This window comes from Cornus florida, unplaced genomic scaffold (genome assembly GCF_030987335.1).
Source record: "Cornus florida cultivar Cherokee Brave unplaced genomic scaffold, ASM3098733v1 CherokeeBrave_3.0.0_Hap2_Chr07, whole genome shotgun sequence".
Classification (NCBI taxonomy): domain Eukaryota; kingdom Viridiplantae; phylum Streptophyta; class Magnoliopsida; order Cornales; family Cornaceae; genus Cornus; species Cornus florida.
The window spans coordinates 44,878,207-44,895,366 of NW_026775577.1; the positions used below are offsets into that span (position 1 = coordinate 44,878,207).

Genomic DNA, 17,160 nt, shown 5'->3' on the forward strand with positions numbered 1-17,160 from the left:
TCGCTCTAATTGTTTGTTCTTTCTCTCAGACTTTGTGTGATTTATATTTTGTTATTTTTTTTATAATTATTTTGAAACTCAAATAGTCATATTTACTCGAGATATTACTGTTGCAATGATAATGTTGGGGATTGGAATCACTTTGCCAAAGCAAAGTGAACTTAAAAAGGAAAACAGATCTCTTCTCATCTCATTCTTCTATTATTGAAGTTATATAATATGGGGTCCACCACCCATATTTGTATTGATGTAATTGGTGCAGTGATGTGCATTTCTACAATTGGTATGTTGATGTTATAAAAGAATTTGATTGGTTGAATGATGTATAACCCACCTAAGCAAATGTAGGCGCCGAATTCAGCGATGTATTCTATATTTACATATGAATATAATGGACATGAATAAGTGCAACTATCAGTTGTTCTCTTTTCTTCTCTCTCGCTTATTGTTCTTTTAACTTTTAATTTCTATATTGTGATATTATATTTCTATTACAACCATACAATAGTTATTATATTTATAACAGAAAAAGAAGAAAAGGAAAAATAAAAATAAAAATGATACGGCGTCGTCTTGGTTTGCTCCCGAAAGCTAAAACACTTGCGCGATCTGTATAATCTGTCTCTCTGTGTCTCTCTTTCAAATTCATCATCATCATCAGCGCGTCTTCGATCTGAAGTAGAAGTCATTCGATCCATTGCTCTTCGACTTACACCTTCATCTCTGCAGTTCGCCAAGCAATCAGAGTCCGGCGAACGGCGAGACTCAGGTTCTTACTCTCTTTCTCTCTCTCTCTAGATTTTCTCTCTTAAATTTTTGCCATGAAATTCAGCATTGACTGAGCTTTCCTGTATTCATCTCGTCTCAGCTGCTACGAACACTGTCAAAATTTATGTTTAATTGATTGTTTTAGGGTAATCCTCAAAATAATGCTTTTACAGATTTTCAACTTAGGTTTTTGTATACGTTTTTAACAGTATCGAGTTTCGTCACTCGATTCATATGCTGTGTTCTTGTTTTTTCTTTTGTATCAAGTAGTAGATCCTCATTGTTTCATATCTTGTTGGCATCATGTCCCAGATCTATGTAGCTCGATCCACCAATTCTTCTATCTACATATATATGTATGTATGTATAGAGAGAGAATCGTGATCTAGGTTTTCTTTGTGCTGGAATTTATAGGTAGTGATTCTGGCAATAGTAAACACACTAATGCTATAGTTTTTTTCTTCATTATCCAACAAAATCCGAAAATGAGATGCGGTCATTGCTCTCAGAGAGAGAGTAAATGTATATATGTATTTACTTATTAAAAAAAAAGAAGAAAAGGTATATATATATATATAGTATATATCTTCTTCTTCTTATTTCGTTGGCAAGATGTGGACTTGAACCCTAGACCTTCTTTTGGAAGGTGAAGTAGTACCATTAGGCTACAATGCCCGAGGTAAGTGGCGTGTTTGGAAGTGGGAAAGGATATTTTTAGGGTTTTTGGGTGTGAAAGACTAAGCAGTCATTTTCTAACGACCTGGTAGGCCCTTATTTGCAACATGTGGAAATACTTTAGGGACTTGTATACACAAAACATAGCAGATGGGTGTTACAATATGAATACAAAGAGGGTGTTTTTTGTACTATGCCATTTATTTTATATCACAGTTAATATCCGGTCCAATCAAATTGGCCTGTTTTAAATTACGTGCTGCAAGCATGCAAGTTATGGTCAAATGGGTGAGTGTATGCGAATTCTAGAGGGGTAGGGTCCTATTACTGACTGTTGGACTGTTCATAATGGCTTGAACAGTTTTTGACCAGTCCAGCAACATACTGATTGATGCATTATGTGAAGGGAATTCCCTTTAATTTAGCAAACAATTTTCTAACCCAATCATGATATCTTTCATGGCTAAAAGGTTTTGGCTTAAATATGTGTACGTTGTTCAATCCATTTGGTGTGCATCATAGATCATAGAACAAAACATCAGTCAACTTCCATACTGAAATAATACTGTACTGAACCGAAGATTATTAATGGATGTGCATCCTTAGGACAGGACAAGGAAGATCAGAGTAGGTAACACTATCACTTCATATCTGTTATTTGAATACGTCTGCAGTTGCAACTGAGTGGTGAGTCCCTATGCTATGTAGATCATAGCATGCACATTATGCACTAATTCTGTGTCTAAGAGAAGGCAACACAATTAGTGCATAGGATAAAGCTGTTGCTCAGTTATACACCTACAAACCAAATTTCTGGACTTGACCGCAAGCATGAAGTACTTGTTTATTCTTTTATTCACTGTATTTTACAGGATGACTGATAATTTAGTTGACTTACACTTATTGATTAAAATCAAAGAGCACATATTCAACGGCTCATTTTTTAGCGATATTTATTTAGTATCAGTTGACTTAAACTCAAATTGATTAAAGAGAATCATAGAATATATATTCAACAGCTCATATTTTAGAGATATATTTTATTTTTGATTTTGTGGATAGCTTAAAGTTGCAGTGTCGCTGTAGGCGACTTCTTGTTCTCTTGGAAGCAATCCCCTTTTGAGTGCCTTTAATGAATATTTACTTATAAAAAAAAATACTTTAGAGATATTTTTGTCTTCCCTCTTAATATTTATATGTAAAGTATTATCTTAACTTGACCCTAAAAGGGAAAAACACTCTTGTTTGCTCAGGCTAAGAGTTCTCTTAGTCAAACATAAGTGATTAACAGAACATGATAAGAAATAGCAAATCATGATATCATAAAGAAGTGAAATACTATTAATCACATATACAAGATCCTATTGACACTAAAACTCCCATTTAATTAGCAGATTCTTTCAAACAAACCAAAATGAGTGTGTGCCAAAAAAGGTGAAAGACTAAACACAACATATATGGATTCATATCCAATAAGTAATTGATGCAAATCTAATCCTTGAGTTGATTTTTAAATTCGAAAAATGAAAATAAAAAATTTGAAAAACTTTTGAAGATTAAACTCTTCATTCATTGAATGGCTCAAAATCTAAAAATCATACCAATCTATAGTCTAATTTAACTGTAACAGTAGAGTGAATTTTTTCTCTTCTTTCCCTTAGATACCTTAACAATATAAAATTTAAGAATAAAAAAAGGTATTTTATTTTGTTTTCTTCAGGTTTCCACTTTCCAGACAACTAAAATATGTCAAGTCCCTAGAAAACAAAATGTTGTAGAAAGGATAAAAAGATAACATTGAATTGGTGAAACACGGAGAGATCAAAGGGGTAAAATGGGTGGTAGATTGTTGGATTGAGATAAATGGTTTACCTTTTAAGATCCATTATTGAAATTCAACCAAAGATTTGAGAGAGATGAAAGCAAAGTGGACTGTGTTACTAGTACTGAAAATGCAAAATAAACTTAATTTGTAAGATCAAGAGTGGACTTATATGTTCGGTGATGGTGAAGTGTAAACACATTGGTCGAAGCGTTGCTGATGGATTGGTTCCAAGAGTGATTAGAAGTCCTTATAGTGAATAATTCAGAACTCAGAAAAGCATTCTAATAGGGCATGATTTTAGGTAGGTACCTTTTATTAATTTAGATTTTAGTTTTAATCCTTCAAGGGATGTACGACTCAGATGGGTTGGTTCAGACTTCACATTCTTTCATCTAGTCAATTAGCCTTTCACATGTGCTTAATTCAGGCTGTAAAATGAATGGTTGGTGGTATTGATTGGTTTGCTGCCACGATATTTGATTTATTCCGTGGCTGTTTATTATTAAAGGTCGACTGTGAGGCTAGTGTGAGCTATTCTAACTTGTAGTGTCAACAGGCATCGTGAAACATAGTATTTCTACAAAGTTTAAAGCTTCTTTACTTTCTTTATTTAGTCTTTTAGTAACGAGCATCAGTGAACATGAGTAGGAGGATTTGATTTTTTAAATGCTGGGTCTTTTCATTGATATATGTAGCAAACTTCACTAATATGTAACTAATTGACACATTTAATGTAATTAACTCAATACGTTTTTACGTATACTAGGTGGTGGAGCTCATATTTTATCATGGACATTAATGTTGGTAGGAAGGAGGATTTTGTTTTGGTGAATGGTGATGGTGGTGTCAGTGCATTGACATAATTGTGATGGGTGGGTGTTGGTAGTGGCATTTGTTGAAGAGGTGATGTGGAGTGGGGAGGCAGTGGCAGTATAGTTTAGAGCAGTAATATGGTCACAATAGTGACGTATACTAGTGTAGTGGACCAGTGGTACTGCTACTCATGCTTACCAAAAGCTGTTTTCTGAAACCATAAAAGGATTTTGCTATTGTTCTGTTTCATTAGTGTCATTGTTCATAAGAAATTCTTAAGATGCCTTTATATATAGTGATTATTTGATGGTAGTACCATGCTCAAGCTGCATGTAATGTGTTTGCAGAAATGTTGTAGTTGCTGTTTTAACATGTATGATTAATTCAGAGATAGGTGCTTTGTTGGAGGTGTCTTGTTTATGTTACTTGCTGAGCTGGAAGAATACAGCTATATTGGTTTCCTCTGTGGACCCTGAGGGGCATGCTTTGCTAGGTTCTGGTACTTTCTCTGCATACAAGTTGCTAACTACAGATTGAACTGGTGCTCTTAGCAAAAATTATTCGACTTGAAAATTGGGTTTCTGAAGCTGCAATATGGAATTAAGACAGTCGAAGAAGATTGTGAAAGAATCATTGTAGCATGTAATACTAATTCAAAAGTAGGTGCTGCGTTGGAGTTGCCTCCTTCATGATACTTTCTGAGATCCTTTTGGCTTATTAATTGATAGTAATCTCCTAATGAGTATGTATATTGGGGTTCTCTGTAGACAATGAGGGGTATGAATTGCTTGCTCCCAGCACTTTTTCTGCATAGCAGTTGTTAATTACAGATTGAACTTGGTATCTTAGAGAAATTAATTTCAATATGGGGCGTCTAAAGCTGCAGTCTGGAATAAAGTCAATTGAAGAAGAACCAGAAGATTGTGAAACAACACCCTCTTCTAACAAAGCTGCTTTAGCATGTACGATTAATTCAGAAATAGGTGCTGTATTGGCAGTTATGAGGAGGAATGTGAGATGGGGAGGTCGTTATATGACAGGTGATGATCAGCTAGAGAACTCTCTCATCCAGTCTTTGAAGACTTTACGGAAGCAGATATTTTCTTGGCAGCATCAATGGCATACCGTCAATCCTGCTGTGTATCTCCAGCCATTTTTGGATGTGATTCGATCTGATGAAACTGGTGCACCGATCACAGGTGTTGCTTTGTCATCTGTTTACAAGATTTTAGCTCTTGATGTACTCGATCTAAATACTGTTAATGTTGAAGATGCTATGCACTTGGTAGTTGATGCTGTGACTAGCTGCAGATTTGAGGTGACTGATCCTGCATCAGAAGAAGTGGTCCTGATGAAGATACTTCAGGTTCTTCTGGCTTGCATGAAAAGTAAAACATCAATTCTGCTTAGCAATCAGCATGTTTGTACCATAGTGAATACTTGTTTCCGGGTAGTTCATCAAGCGGTGACAAAAGGCGAGTTGTTACAGCGAATAGCCCGCCACACGTTGCATGAACTTGTTAGGTGTATTTTCTCACACCTTCAAGATGTTGACAACACTGAACGTTCATTGGTTAGAGGAGGTGGTTCTGTCAAACAGGAGGTAGGTCTGCTGCTTGTTTTCCTCTTTTTGTTTTCTAATTGGGTGCACCTTTTACCATTCTTCTTTTGGTTATGGAAAGTGAGTGAATATCTATTAAAATACTGAGAACGAAAAATATATGATAATAAAATAACTGTTGATTATCTCTCACCCTCCCCCCCACCAAAATAAATATATATATATATAAAACTAGTGGTTTCATGGAAACTATGCGAATCCTGACAGTGACTACCAATCCCATCGGAAAAAGAACCTTTAATTCTTCACCCCCTCCCACCCCCCATCACTTCACAACTCCATGTTATCAGAAACCATGCTACTATATGTGGTTTCATTTTCGTTATTTCTTGAGAACTTAATCTAGCATTCAGAATGTATGTCTGCTCCTAGGTTGAGTACCATGAACAATGGTGTTACTGTGATTCAAAAATTGCTTGTTCATCTATTAGTTTACCACTCTGGACTATAATCTACATGGGACAATATTGATGGCCACAATAGTCATTTTTTTTTTTTAAGGGTGGGAGAGTTTGCACTTTACAAATTGCTGACACTTGATCAAGTCACAAGAAAACAACAAATAATAAGAGACTAAGAGTCATATAGGATTTATCTAATTAAATCCAAGCTAAGGCAACGGGAGAGAAAGGCCGAAAGGCAGGTTGTAGTGAGCATCTCCGTGGTGGGTGGTGGTTACCCTGAGGGGGAATCACCTAAATTACAGCCATTATCTTTTTCTATTTTCTCGTAGTATTAGTATTCGTGCTTCATGGTAGGACTAGTAGTTGTATTCATAGTCTGGTTATGTAAAATCACAGCTATTATAGTAGCACAAGTAGTTGCATTCATAGTCTGGTTATGTAAAATCACTGCCATTATATGTGCGTGTGTTTTAAATGGCTGAGGCCTTGAAGCAATCTCTTGTGCAAAAGTTTTGGTACTTTGGTACAATGAATCCATGTGTCAAAACTGCAGAATTTGCATACGAAATTATATACAGCTTGCTTTATGAAAGCACATTAACCCATTTTTTTCTTGTGCAGGCCGGTGGGATTGATAATGATTATAATTTTGGGGGTAAGCAATCAGAGAATGGGAATGGTAATTCAGTATATGATAGCCAAACATCCTCTGGAAGTTTGGTTTCTAATGCTTCTGGTGGCCTAGTTACTGGTATGATGGATGAAAACATGATCGGAGCTGGTAACGGAAAGGATGCTACTCCATATGATTTGCATTTAATGACCGAACCATATGGCGTTCCCTGTATGGTGGAGATATTTCACTTCTTTTGTCAATTGTTGACTCTTGTTGAGGATACGGGAGCCACTGCCATTCCCAAACCAAATCCTATAGCGTTTGATGAAAATGTGCCTCTTTTTTCCTTGAGCTTGATCAATTCAGCTATAGAATTGGGTGGTTCCTCTATTTGCCGACATCCTAGATTGTTGAGTATGGTACAGGATGAACTATTCCGTAGTCTGATGCAATTTGGCTTGTCTGTGAGTCCACTTATTCTTTCAATGGTCTGTAGCATCGTTCTGAATCTTTATCATCATTTGCGCACTGAACTTAAACTACAGCTCGAGGCTTTCTTTTCCTGTGTGATTTTGAGGCTTGCACAGAGTCGATATGGGGCTAATTATCAGCAGCAGGAGGTCGCAATGGAGGCTCTTGTTGACTTTTGCCGGCAGAAAACTTTTATGGTGGAGATGTATGCCAACTTAGATTGCGACATAACTTGCAGTAATGTGTTTGAAGACCTTGCTAATTTGTTGTCCAAAAGTGCATTTCCAGTGAACTGTCCTTTGTCTGCAATGCATATTCTTGCTTTGGATGGTCTGATTGCAGTAGTTCAGGGAATGGCTGAGAGGATAGGCAATGGATCAGTCAGCTTGGAACTGTCTCCTGTAAATCTTGAGGAGTATACCCCATTCTGGATGGTGAAGTGTGACAACTATAGTGATCCTGATCATTGGGTTCCATTTGTCCGCCGGAGGAAATACATCAAAAGAAGGTTGATGATTGGAGCTGATCACTTTAATCGGGACCCCAAAAAAGGGCTGGAGTTTCTCCAAGGAACGCATCTATTGCCTGACAAACTTGATCCCCAAAGTGTGGCTTGCTTTTTCAGGTACACTGCTGGGTTAGATAAGAATCTTGTTGGAGATTTCCTGGGAAATCATGATGAGTTTTGTGTTCAGGTTCTTCATGAATTTGCTGGGACTTTTGACTTCCAAGACATGAACCTGGATACTGCATTGCGGCTGTTTTTGGAAACTTTCCGACTGCCTGGTGAATCACAAAAGATACAGAGGGTTCTCGAGGCCTTTTCGGAGAGATATTACGAGCAATCACCTCACATTCTTGTTAATAAGGATGCTGCTTTATTATTGTCCTACTCATTAATAATGCTCAACACAGATCAGCACAATGTACAGGTGAAGAAAAAGATGACAGAGGAAGATTTCATCCGGAATAATCGGCACATCAACGGTGGCAATGATCTCCCTAGAGACTTTCTGTCAGAGTTGTACCACTCAATTTGCAAGAATGAGATCCGCACAACCCCCGAACAGGGTTCCGGTTTCCCTGAAATGACCCCAAGCCGTTGGATTGATCTAATGCACAAATCCAAGAAGACTGCTCCATTCATTGTATCCGATTCCAGAGCCTACCTTGACCACGATATGTTTGCTATAATGTCAGGTCCGACAATTGCTGCTATCTCTGTGGTATTTGATCATGCAGAACATGAAGATGTATACCAAACTTGTATCGATGGATTCTTGGCTGTTGCTAAGATTTCGGCATGCCATCATCTTGAAGATGTTTTGGATGATCTGGTGGTGTCTCTCTGTAAGTTCACAACCCTCTTAAACCCATCATCTATCGAGGAACCTGTTCTAGCCTTCGGTGATGACATAAAGGCCAGGATGGCAACTGTAACAGTCTTCACCATTGCAAATAGATATGGTGATTTCATCCGCACAGGCTGGAGAAATATCCTGGATTGCATCTTAAAATTGCACAAGCTTGGTCTTCTTCCTGCTCGTGTTGCCAGTGATGCGGCGGATGACTCAGACCTACCTTCTGACACTGGACATGGGAAGCCTCTTACAAATTCTTTATCTTCAGCTCACATGCTATCCATGGGGACTCCTAGGAGGTCTTCTGGACTGATGGGTCGGTTCAGTCAGCTATTATCCCTTGATACAGAGGAGCCAAGATCTCAACCTACTGAGCAACAACTTGCAGCTCATCAGCGCACCCTGCAGACAATTCAGAAATGCCACATTGACGGCATCTTTACGGAGAGTAAATTTTTGCAATCCGATTCTTTGTTACAGCTTGCACGGGCCCTCATTTGGGCTGCAGGGCGACCCCAGAAGGGAAATAGTTCTCCTGAGGATGAAGACACTGCAGTTTTCTGCTTGGAATTGCTGATTGCAATAACCCTGAACAACCGGGATAGGATTGTACTTCTCTGGCAGGGTGTTTATGAGCACATATCTAATATTGTTCAGTCAACTGTGATGCCTTGTGCCCTGGTTGAGAAGGCTGTTTTTGGACTCCTTCGGATTTGTCAGCGGTTACTTCCTTATAAAGAAAATCTGGCTGATGAACTTTTGAGGTCATTGCAGCTGGTTTTAAAGCTAGATGCTCGGGTTGCTGATGCTTACTGTGAGCAAATCACACAGGAAGTCAGTCGTCTTGTGAAAGCAAATGCCACTCACATCAGATCCCAAATGGGGTGGCGAACTATCACATCCTTACTTTCCATCACAGCTCGACACCCTGAAGCTTCTGAAGCAGGATTCGACGCACTATTATTCATCATGTCTGATGGAGCACACTTGTTGCCCGCTAATTTTGTTCTCTGCATAGATGCAGCAAGGCAGTTTGCCGAGTCTCGTGTTGGACAGGCTGACCGGTCTGTTCGTGCACTGAATCTTATGGCAGGTTCTGCTGCTTGTTTAGCACGATGGGCCCAAGAAAATAGGGAATCGTTGGGGTCTCAGGATATAGGGGAGATGTGGCTGAAGCTTGTGCAGGGTATGAGAAAAGTTTGTTTGGACCAGAGAGAGGAAGTTAGGAATCATGCTATCATATCATTGCAAATGTGCTTGACAGGAGTGGATGGCGTCCAACTTCCACATGGTTTGTGGTTGCAATGTTTTGATCATGTCATATTCACAATGCTTGATGACTTGCTGGAAATTGCGCAGGGGCACTCTCAAAAGGACTACCGAAACATGGAAGGAACACTAATCCTTGCCTTGAAGCTACTGTCAAAAGTATTTTTACAGTTGCTTCATGAGCTCTCGCAGTTAACAACCTTTTGCAAACTGTGGCTGGGTGTTCTTGGTCGTATGGAGAAGTATATGAAGGCCAAAGTCAGAGGGAAGAGAAGTGAGAAGCTTCAAGAACTAGTCCCTGAACTTCTCAAGAATACTTTGCTTGTAATGAAGACAAGGGGAGTGCTTGCACAGAGGAGTGCCCTAGGTGGAGATAGCTTGTGGGAACTGACATGGTTACATGTGAATAACATTGCTCCATCTTTGCAATCTGTGGTGTTCCCAGATCAAGATTCAGTGCAGTCACAGCCTAATCAAGTTGAAATGGGTGGAAGTCTTGTATCTGACGAAACTGGTTCTGCTCCTAATGAAACTGCAACTCCAGAAGCTTGTACAGGAGGCTAACAGTTTGTACAATGTTCTTTGATTTGAATTGCTTCTTTTAATGCATGTTCTTTACATGGTATGATAGTGAACAGTGGTGATTTTAGGTGGCAGTTTCTGTTTCTACTACTGCATATAAAAGCCTTTTGATTTATATAAACAGTAAATTTATTGTGTGTTCTCTTTCAATTTTTGGCCTTCTTGCTGTCTTTGTGATTTCTAGAATCTATTTAAATGTGTGCTTACAGTGGTGTTCTTTTAGGTTCACGAGGCTCGCATTGTGAAAGTTGTTTGGGATGTGGTTCGTCACTCCTTCAAATGGAATTTTGTCATTGTGGGAGGAGGTTCTTGAAGGTATTTATTGAGTTTGCCATATTGTTTTACTCATTTTTGAAGTTACCATTTCCAAGAAGTATTTAGTAGTCTAAAATTAGGAACCATAGTGATTTTGGGTCAATTCTGTTTTAAGGATGCTAAAACAGTGTTTTGTGAAGTTGGCTTAATTGCAAAAAAAAAAAAAAACCCTGGACAGTAAAATCTTTGCATATCACCCCCTGTACATTTTACATATCTCCCCCATGTACATTTGAACGAGTGACGAACCGCATCCCAAACAACTTCCACAATGCTAGCCTCGTGAACCTAAAAGAACACCACTGTAAGCCCTGTCAATCTGTCATTACGAACTAGCCATTAGGCAGAACCCTTGACTGTCACTTGCTGTCCTCTTTTTTTGAAAACCTGGGAATGTCCCTAACTACTCTCTCCCCATTCTTATAAACCCAAATACCCTAACATGTGACCGTACTATCTCTCTCTCTCTCTCTCTCTCTCCCCCCTACTTCTCTTTATGTTCCTCCCTTTCTGTTTATGGATCTATCGCCGCATTCTTTAGTTTTTAACTGGGCATATTTTGGGTGTTATAGAACGATATAAGACGCTTCACTCTGTTTATCTCGATTACCCCATCTCATTTACAAGCTTCAATCTCTAGAATGATCTAACAACTTCCACTTCTATTAGGCTTTGAAGGGCACAAACATCCTGATAAATAGAGAACACATAACGATTTACTCAGGATACTAAACGAGCGTATGATCTATATATATTGACCTTTTATTGAAGTTAATGGATTGGTGCTGTTAACAATAACTGGTCGTCTTTGACGCTGGGAATCCAACTGTTTTTTGCAGGGTTGGTTCTGAGCACCATCTTTCATTGTCCTCCATTTTCATAGCCTCTCTGCAGTTGTAAATCATAATCATCTTCACTTCCTTGACTCACCAGCTTTATAAACCCATTTCCTATCCGCCCAAATACAAGAAACCAGCTTTTGACATCTCTCTCATGCACATGCACACAAAATTGTAAAAAGAGAAGAAGACTAATTAAATTCCGTATGGTGCTGTTTACTGTTGTAGTACTGGTTTCCACAAACTTGTCTTTGGCCTATTGGCACCTGAAAATATGGCCCGGAAAAACATCATATATACATGAAGGATAGTATTAGAGAGAAAAAAAACAACATTTAGACATCTGGAAAAATTTAAAAGTGAGAAGTGCTGTGATGAACATAGGATTGAGTTCATAGAGATTGAAACTTATTGAACTCGACGAGTGTGAGGGAGATAGAGTGAGAAGCAGGTTTATGAGCTAAAGGTTCTGCCAAGAAGACGTCGTATGAGATAGTATATTTCTTTATTATTTATTAAGGATCAAAAAGGTAATTTTACTATGCACTTAACAGAAACCTATCATAGAGATTGAAACTTATTGAACTCGATGAGTGTGAGGATAGAGTGAGAAGCAGGTTTATGAGCTAAAGTTGCTGCCAAGAAGACGCCGTATAAGATAGTATATTTCTTTATTATTTATTAAGGATCATTAATGTAATCTTACTATGCACTTAACAGAAACCTATGGGGTTGTCCTATTGGTCTTCTTTGCAAGTTTTTTTATCGTTTGGAGGGTAAATTTTATTCCAGTGGGGCAACTTGCAAAACTTGGTGGAATCAAAGTTTATTACTCCTGAAACTGTTGTAACGTAAAATTTGCAGCAACATATTTAAAGACCCAAAACTAGAATAACAAGCATTAGAAGGCAAAGGGAGTCGTACATAGACAGCATAACAAGTTACAAATAAGTTGCTAGAACAAAGATTGAAGGACAAACAAAGCAAAGACCAGAATCTAAATCAATTTTGTGTTGCAATAGAAGCTGGGATTGAGTTAGTAGTAGTGAATGGGAAGGGACTTGGGGGGACCTTAACTTCAACAACCCCTTTAAGCATCTGAGTTACCTTCCTCATTGTGGGTCTTAAAGACAGGTCTTCTTGAATACACCAAATGGAAACCATTACAAACCTCTCTAGCTTCATCCTATCATTCATGGTCTCCATGGCTCCATGTCACCTTCAACCAGTGCATCCATCGTTCCTTCTTGAAGTATTCAAACAAGTCGATATAAACCCGTGAATAGATGTGTGTGTGTATATATATTATATACACTGCATATAAATTGATAGAAAAAAGATCTTGATGAGATACCAATTACCCAACAGGGACGAGAGGGTTTTTGATGTCCTTCTCTTCAAACAGATCTTTTCTGAATTGGCAGCTCCCATCTTACCTCACTTTCCGATCAAACCCAACTGACAGCTCCCCTGCCACCATCGGCTGCCTCTTCCCCGCACAACCCGCTGACATTGCCCGAGTCAAAAACATCTCCGACGTCATCAATGAGAGACTGAAATAGAGAGAGATCAAACTGAGAGAGAGAGTGAAATCAAGAGAGCTGAGATCGGAGAGAGAGACCCAGAAATTGAAGGACATCGTTTAGGACTCTTTAGTTTTGTCATTTCATTCCTCAATTAACGGCAAATTGAAGGATTTGTCCTTATATGCTCAATTTGGAAAATGTAATGGAATTTTTTGAGCACGAGGGTTTTTTTGCACATTCTGTATATGGCAGAGGGGTTTTTTTCCCTTTACATGTGTTTTTTCCTGCGTTTTCTTTTGGTTTCTTTGTTGCTCTGCTGTAAACATTCCTGATCTTCTCAAAGTCATAAATTGATCTTTCCCTGCACTGCACGATTTTATTGCTAAATTCTTTTAAAAATGAAGAAATCACGTTTTCCTCTGAACAGTTTAATTTTGCGAATTCGCTGTTCACTATTTATCTTTATATCATATATATAGCCTTTTCTCTTATTCCAAAAATTCCCTTGGTGTTCCACCTTAATACAATTTTTATCCTACAGTCTTTGTTTTTAACAACTGCATTTTTTTTTTTACACTAGAAGGGTGGTGTATGAGAAAGATAAAAGAGGGAGAGAAAGTAGGGAAGTAGGAGAAAGAGCATAGCTAGAGTTTAACAACCGAAATTAATGGGATTATGCGGCATAAGTTTGAAAAAGTATTTTATCATTTCCCCTGGTTGTTATGTTAGGATAATGTTTTTTGATAATTTAGTATTGAAAGGGGTAACCTAGTAGGAAGCCAGGCTTGAGATGCTTGGAAGGCTGGACCCCTTTGTATTTGGTGGGGGATTTGGCTTGAAAAAAATGTCTCTTGAAGTTTTGATGGAGTTGAAGCTCTGGGATGGATGATAAAACACCATATTCTGAGCTCATCTTTTTTGGGGTTTCAGGGAGGGCTTATAAATCTGTGGAGGAATTTCTTGGTTTTTTGGATAGCCTGAGAATTTTTTATTTATTTATTTATTTTTATTTATTATTTTTTTTCATTGGCAGGAAACACAACTCACACACCCACTCATTTATGCTTTTTTGCCCACACCCAGACTCGAACCTCTTCCTTCTTCTTTGAGGATGGGGTGTTATACCATTGGGCTAGATGCCCTTTGGTTAGCTTGAGATTGTAGAGATGCAGATAATAGTTAATTTTCCCCCCTTTGTGCAGTTGTTCTTGGATTCACTTCCCCAGTGCTTCTTAATGAAATCTTATCCAAAAAAAAAAAGGGAAAGAAGGAAAGCATTCTAATAGGGGCATAAATTCCATTAAATAGATGCATACATATATTTATTATTAGGTCCTTTATTCAATCATTTTTACATCAGCATATTTATTATTAGGTCCTTGATTCAATAATTTTTACATTTCCATTCTTTTTATCTAGGCATACATATATGTAAAAAATATTTACTGCCCCACCATTCTATGCATATAAGTACTTTCTTCTTTCATCCTATGAAAAGACAGAAGGGCCCCTCTTATTTGTTGGTTCTACTCTTAAGAGGAGGGGCATAAATATAATTCTAAAACTGAATTAGTGGATCTCCTCTTTTCCGTCTCTTCTCTTTTTTTGTTGGTCTCTCTACTTTTTGCTCCTCTTTCTAGGAAAAATCACCATCTGCATAAACAACTCACATCCCCACCAACCACTTGATCTTCTGATAACCACTTAACCCAACATGTCCTCAATCTAGCACACTAACCATCCTCCATTCACCCCCTCCCACCCCACCATCTTACGTTTGCAATTCTCACCACCATCAGGTCAAATCACCATCTCCTTCACAATCCATCATTAACCTTTTTCTGATTCACATCACTATCTCTATTCTGCCCCCTTTTCCCAGACAATCCATACTCGCTCAAATATCATATTTCTTATTTTCTGTGGTGCCATCAACAACAAATATTCAGAAGTTAAAACTGAATTTGGACTGAGCATTAGGCAAAATTTTTAACTTCTGATTGGTGTGCTGGAGGTGGTGCAAGAGCTTGGAGAGAGAGATTTGATGAAAAGAAATTGGTGCCTGACTGAATGGAAAAAAGAGAGGAGGAAACACAAGTGCGAACTCAATGGGAAATTTCACCCGCCACCCTTTGAAATCCACCAAAGGGATGAGAGCAGAGATTTTTGACAAACATGGATGATAGATGAGATTGACACTCAATCCTGTGTTTCTTTCTATTGTCAAAAGATGAATCTTACAAAAAGTTACCGATGGGAGTAATATTTAACTTATTCTGCATGCATGTGTGTTCATTTCATTTCATTTTCATCCTTCAATCTTTCTCGAAACACCCAAGACAAATTCCGAGGATATGGCGGGAACCAAATTTTCATCTCTTGTAGATAATATAAAGGACAATATTGTTGTCAAAACTGAGATATACCCCTAAATAAGGCAAGAGTGGTAAAACAAACCCCTCTCTAATCTGGACAAGGTGTAGCATAAGGGAAGATGAAAAGAACACTAGCTGAAATAGATGAAATCGTGGTATTGAAGACCAACATATCTATTTAAACATGTGATTAGTCCTGTTCTCTTGTGTAAACTTGCTCCTTGCAGGTTAAACCAATAGTTTATTTTTGTTGAATGTGATCAGTCAACTACTAATTCCAAAATATTATATTAGGATGCTCGTTGATATACAGAAGTCCATATGGTGAACTATATTTGTTTATGTATTGTCTTTAACTGCGTAACAATGTTCTAAGCGCAAGTTGTGACTTCTAAGCTGATGCATAGATTATTATTATTATTTTTATTTTTGGTGTGTGTGTGTTATGGATAATTAAGCTGATGCACAGTTTTCTAATACCTATAATCCCTTTGAAATTCCAAAACGGTGTCATGCTATGCATGTTTGATATTTTCTGTGAAGTGCTTGATATATGATTTTCATTAGAATTGGCAAATGATTTATGCCTTTTGTGTTTTACCAGCAATATGTATTGATCATATTACCTTTTCAAATCAAACTTCCACAGGTCTTAGTTTTGTCCCAGATGCTGGATATTCAAGGTTCGACCAAGGAGCTTCACACCACGTTCATGTGCCTATTAGTAACCGCAAGATTCCTTTGGTATTGCTTGCAGACACAATTGTAGGGTTTTGGCAGTCTAGAGTATATACTTCCTGTATGTTTCCTTGCTTGTGGAGTTAGTGTAAACTAGAGTTACATCTGGTGGATCAATGAGGCGGACTTAAACAAAGCACGTATTATGAATCACTTGAATTTCCAGAAAATTTGATATTGTCACGAGAACCATTTATGTATATACGTGTTATAAGCTATGCCAATGGTATCAAGTTTATCATCTGCTTCTTTGTTGCCTATTTCTGTTTTGTTCATATCCACCGTCCAGTTGGAAGCTTTGGCAATGGCTCTTATAGGAGTTTATAGAAACTTTCTTCAAATGTTCTTCCACACAGGCTACCCATTCAGACATGTCTCGTAAATGCAAGATGGGCATGGACCCTGGCAAATTAGTTCTACCTGGAAACCACCTTTTTGCAGTCTTGGGGGGCTTTGTAAATGATAACAATGCATTCTGGCTGGTGAGAAAATAGAATGGTCAACTCCATTTCCTCGAACAAAAATTTTAAATGTCTGCCTTTAGAAACACAACAGAAATTTTAAACCCGAAATGAGTAGATACTGCTGTTAATTTGTGTAAATCATAATGAGGATCTGCAAAATGAGAAGGCACAGTTTCTAAAGGGGTAAATGGTTAGAGGGGATAAGGGATGGTGCAAGGCTTGAACACGGACTCCCAGATACGGGAAACAACCCAACCACATGGGTAACATGGTGCTTGCAGGGTGGTATGATATCTTGTAACGACCCACTCTACCACATGGTATGATATTGTCCGCTTTGGGCCTGAGCCCGCACGGTTTTGCTCTTAGGCTTCACCCCAAAAGGCCTCATACCAATTGGAGATGATGCACTTACATATAAGCACTTCACCTTTCCTCTACCCAGGCGATGTGGGACTGTGCACCCGTAGCTCGCCAGTGTGGTAGCCTGACAGTGTC

The 17,160-nt window shown here is 38.3% G+C and overlaps 1 protein-coding gene across 5 annotated transcripts; it reads left to right on the forward strand.

Annotated features, from left to right (window-relative positions):
• The first annotated feature begins 487 nt into the window (after positions 1-487).
• Positions 488-16,441, forward strand: LOC132267122 (ARF guanine-nucleotide exchange factor GNOM-like). Of its 5 annotated transcripts, none has more exons than XR_009468874.1 (5): positions 488-769; positions 4,429-5,684; positions 6,728-10,445; positions 10,629-10,720; positions 16,110-16,441. XR_009468874.1 is itself a non-coding variant. In XM_059768191.1 (3 exons), exons 2-3 carry the CDS (start codon positions 4,947-4,949, stop codon positions 10,385-10,387), a joined length of 4,398 nt encoding a protein of 1,465 aa, XP_059624174.1. In that variant the 5' UTR covers positions 488-769; positions 4,470-4,946; the 3' UTR covers positions 10,388-10,555. The 5 variants fall into 5 exon arrangements, 1 of the variants encoding a protein (XP_059624174.1); XR_009468872.1 differs by having other exon boundaries at positions 4,470-5,684; XR_009468873.1 differs by having other exon boundaries at positions 4,470-5,684; positions 6,728-10,389.
• The last annotated feature ends 719 nt before the right edge of the window (positions 16,442-17,160 follow it).

What these genes read in the sequence shown, in the direction of transcription:
- LOC132267122 (XM_059768191.1), top strand. Translation starts at nt 4,947, where the DNA reads ATGGGGCGTCTAAAGCTGCAGTCTGGAATAAAGTCAATTGAAGAAGAA. An exon ending in GTGGTTCTGTCAAACAGGAG is followed by an intron (nt 5,685 to 6,727) that starts GTAGGTCTGCTG and finishes TTTCTTGTGCAG; the next exon opens with GCCGGTGGGATTGATAATGA.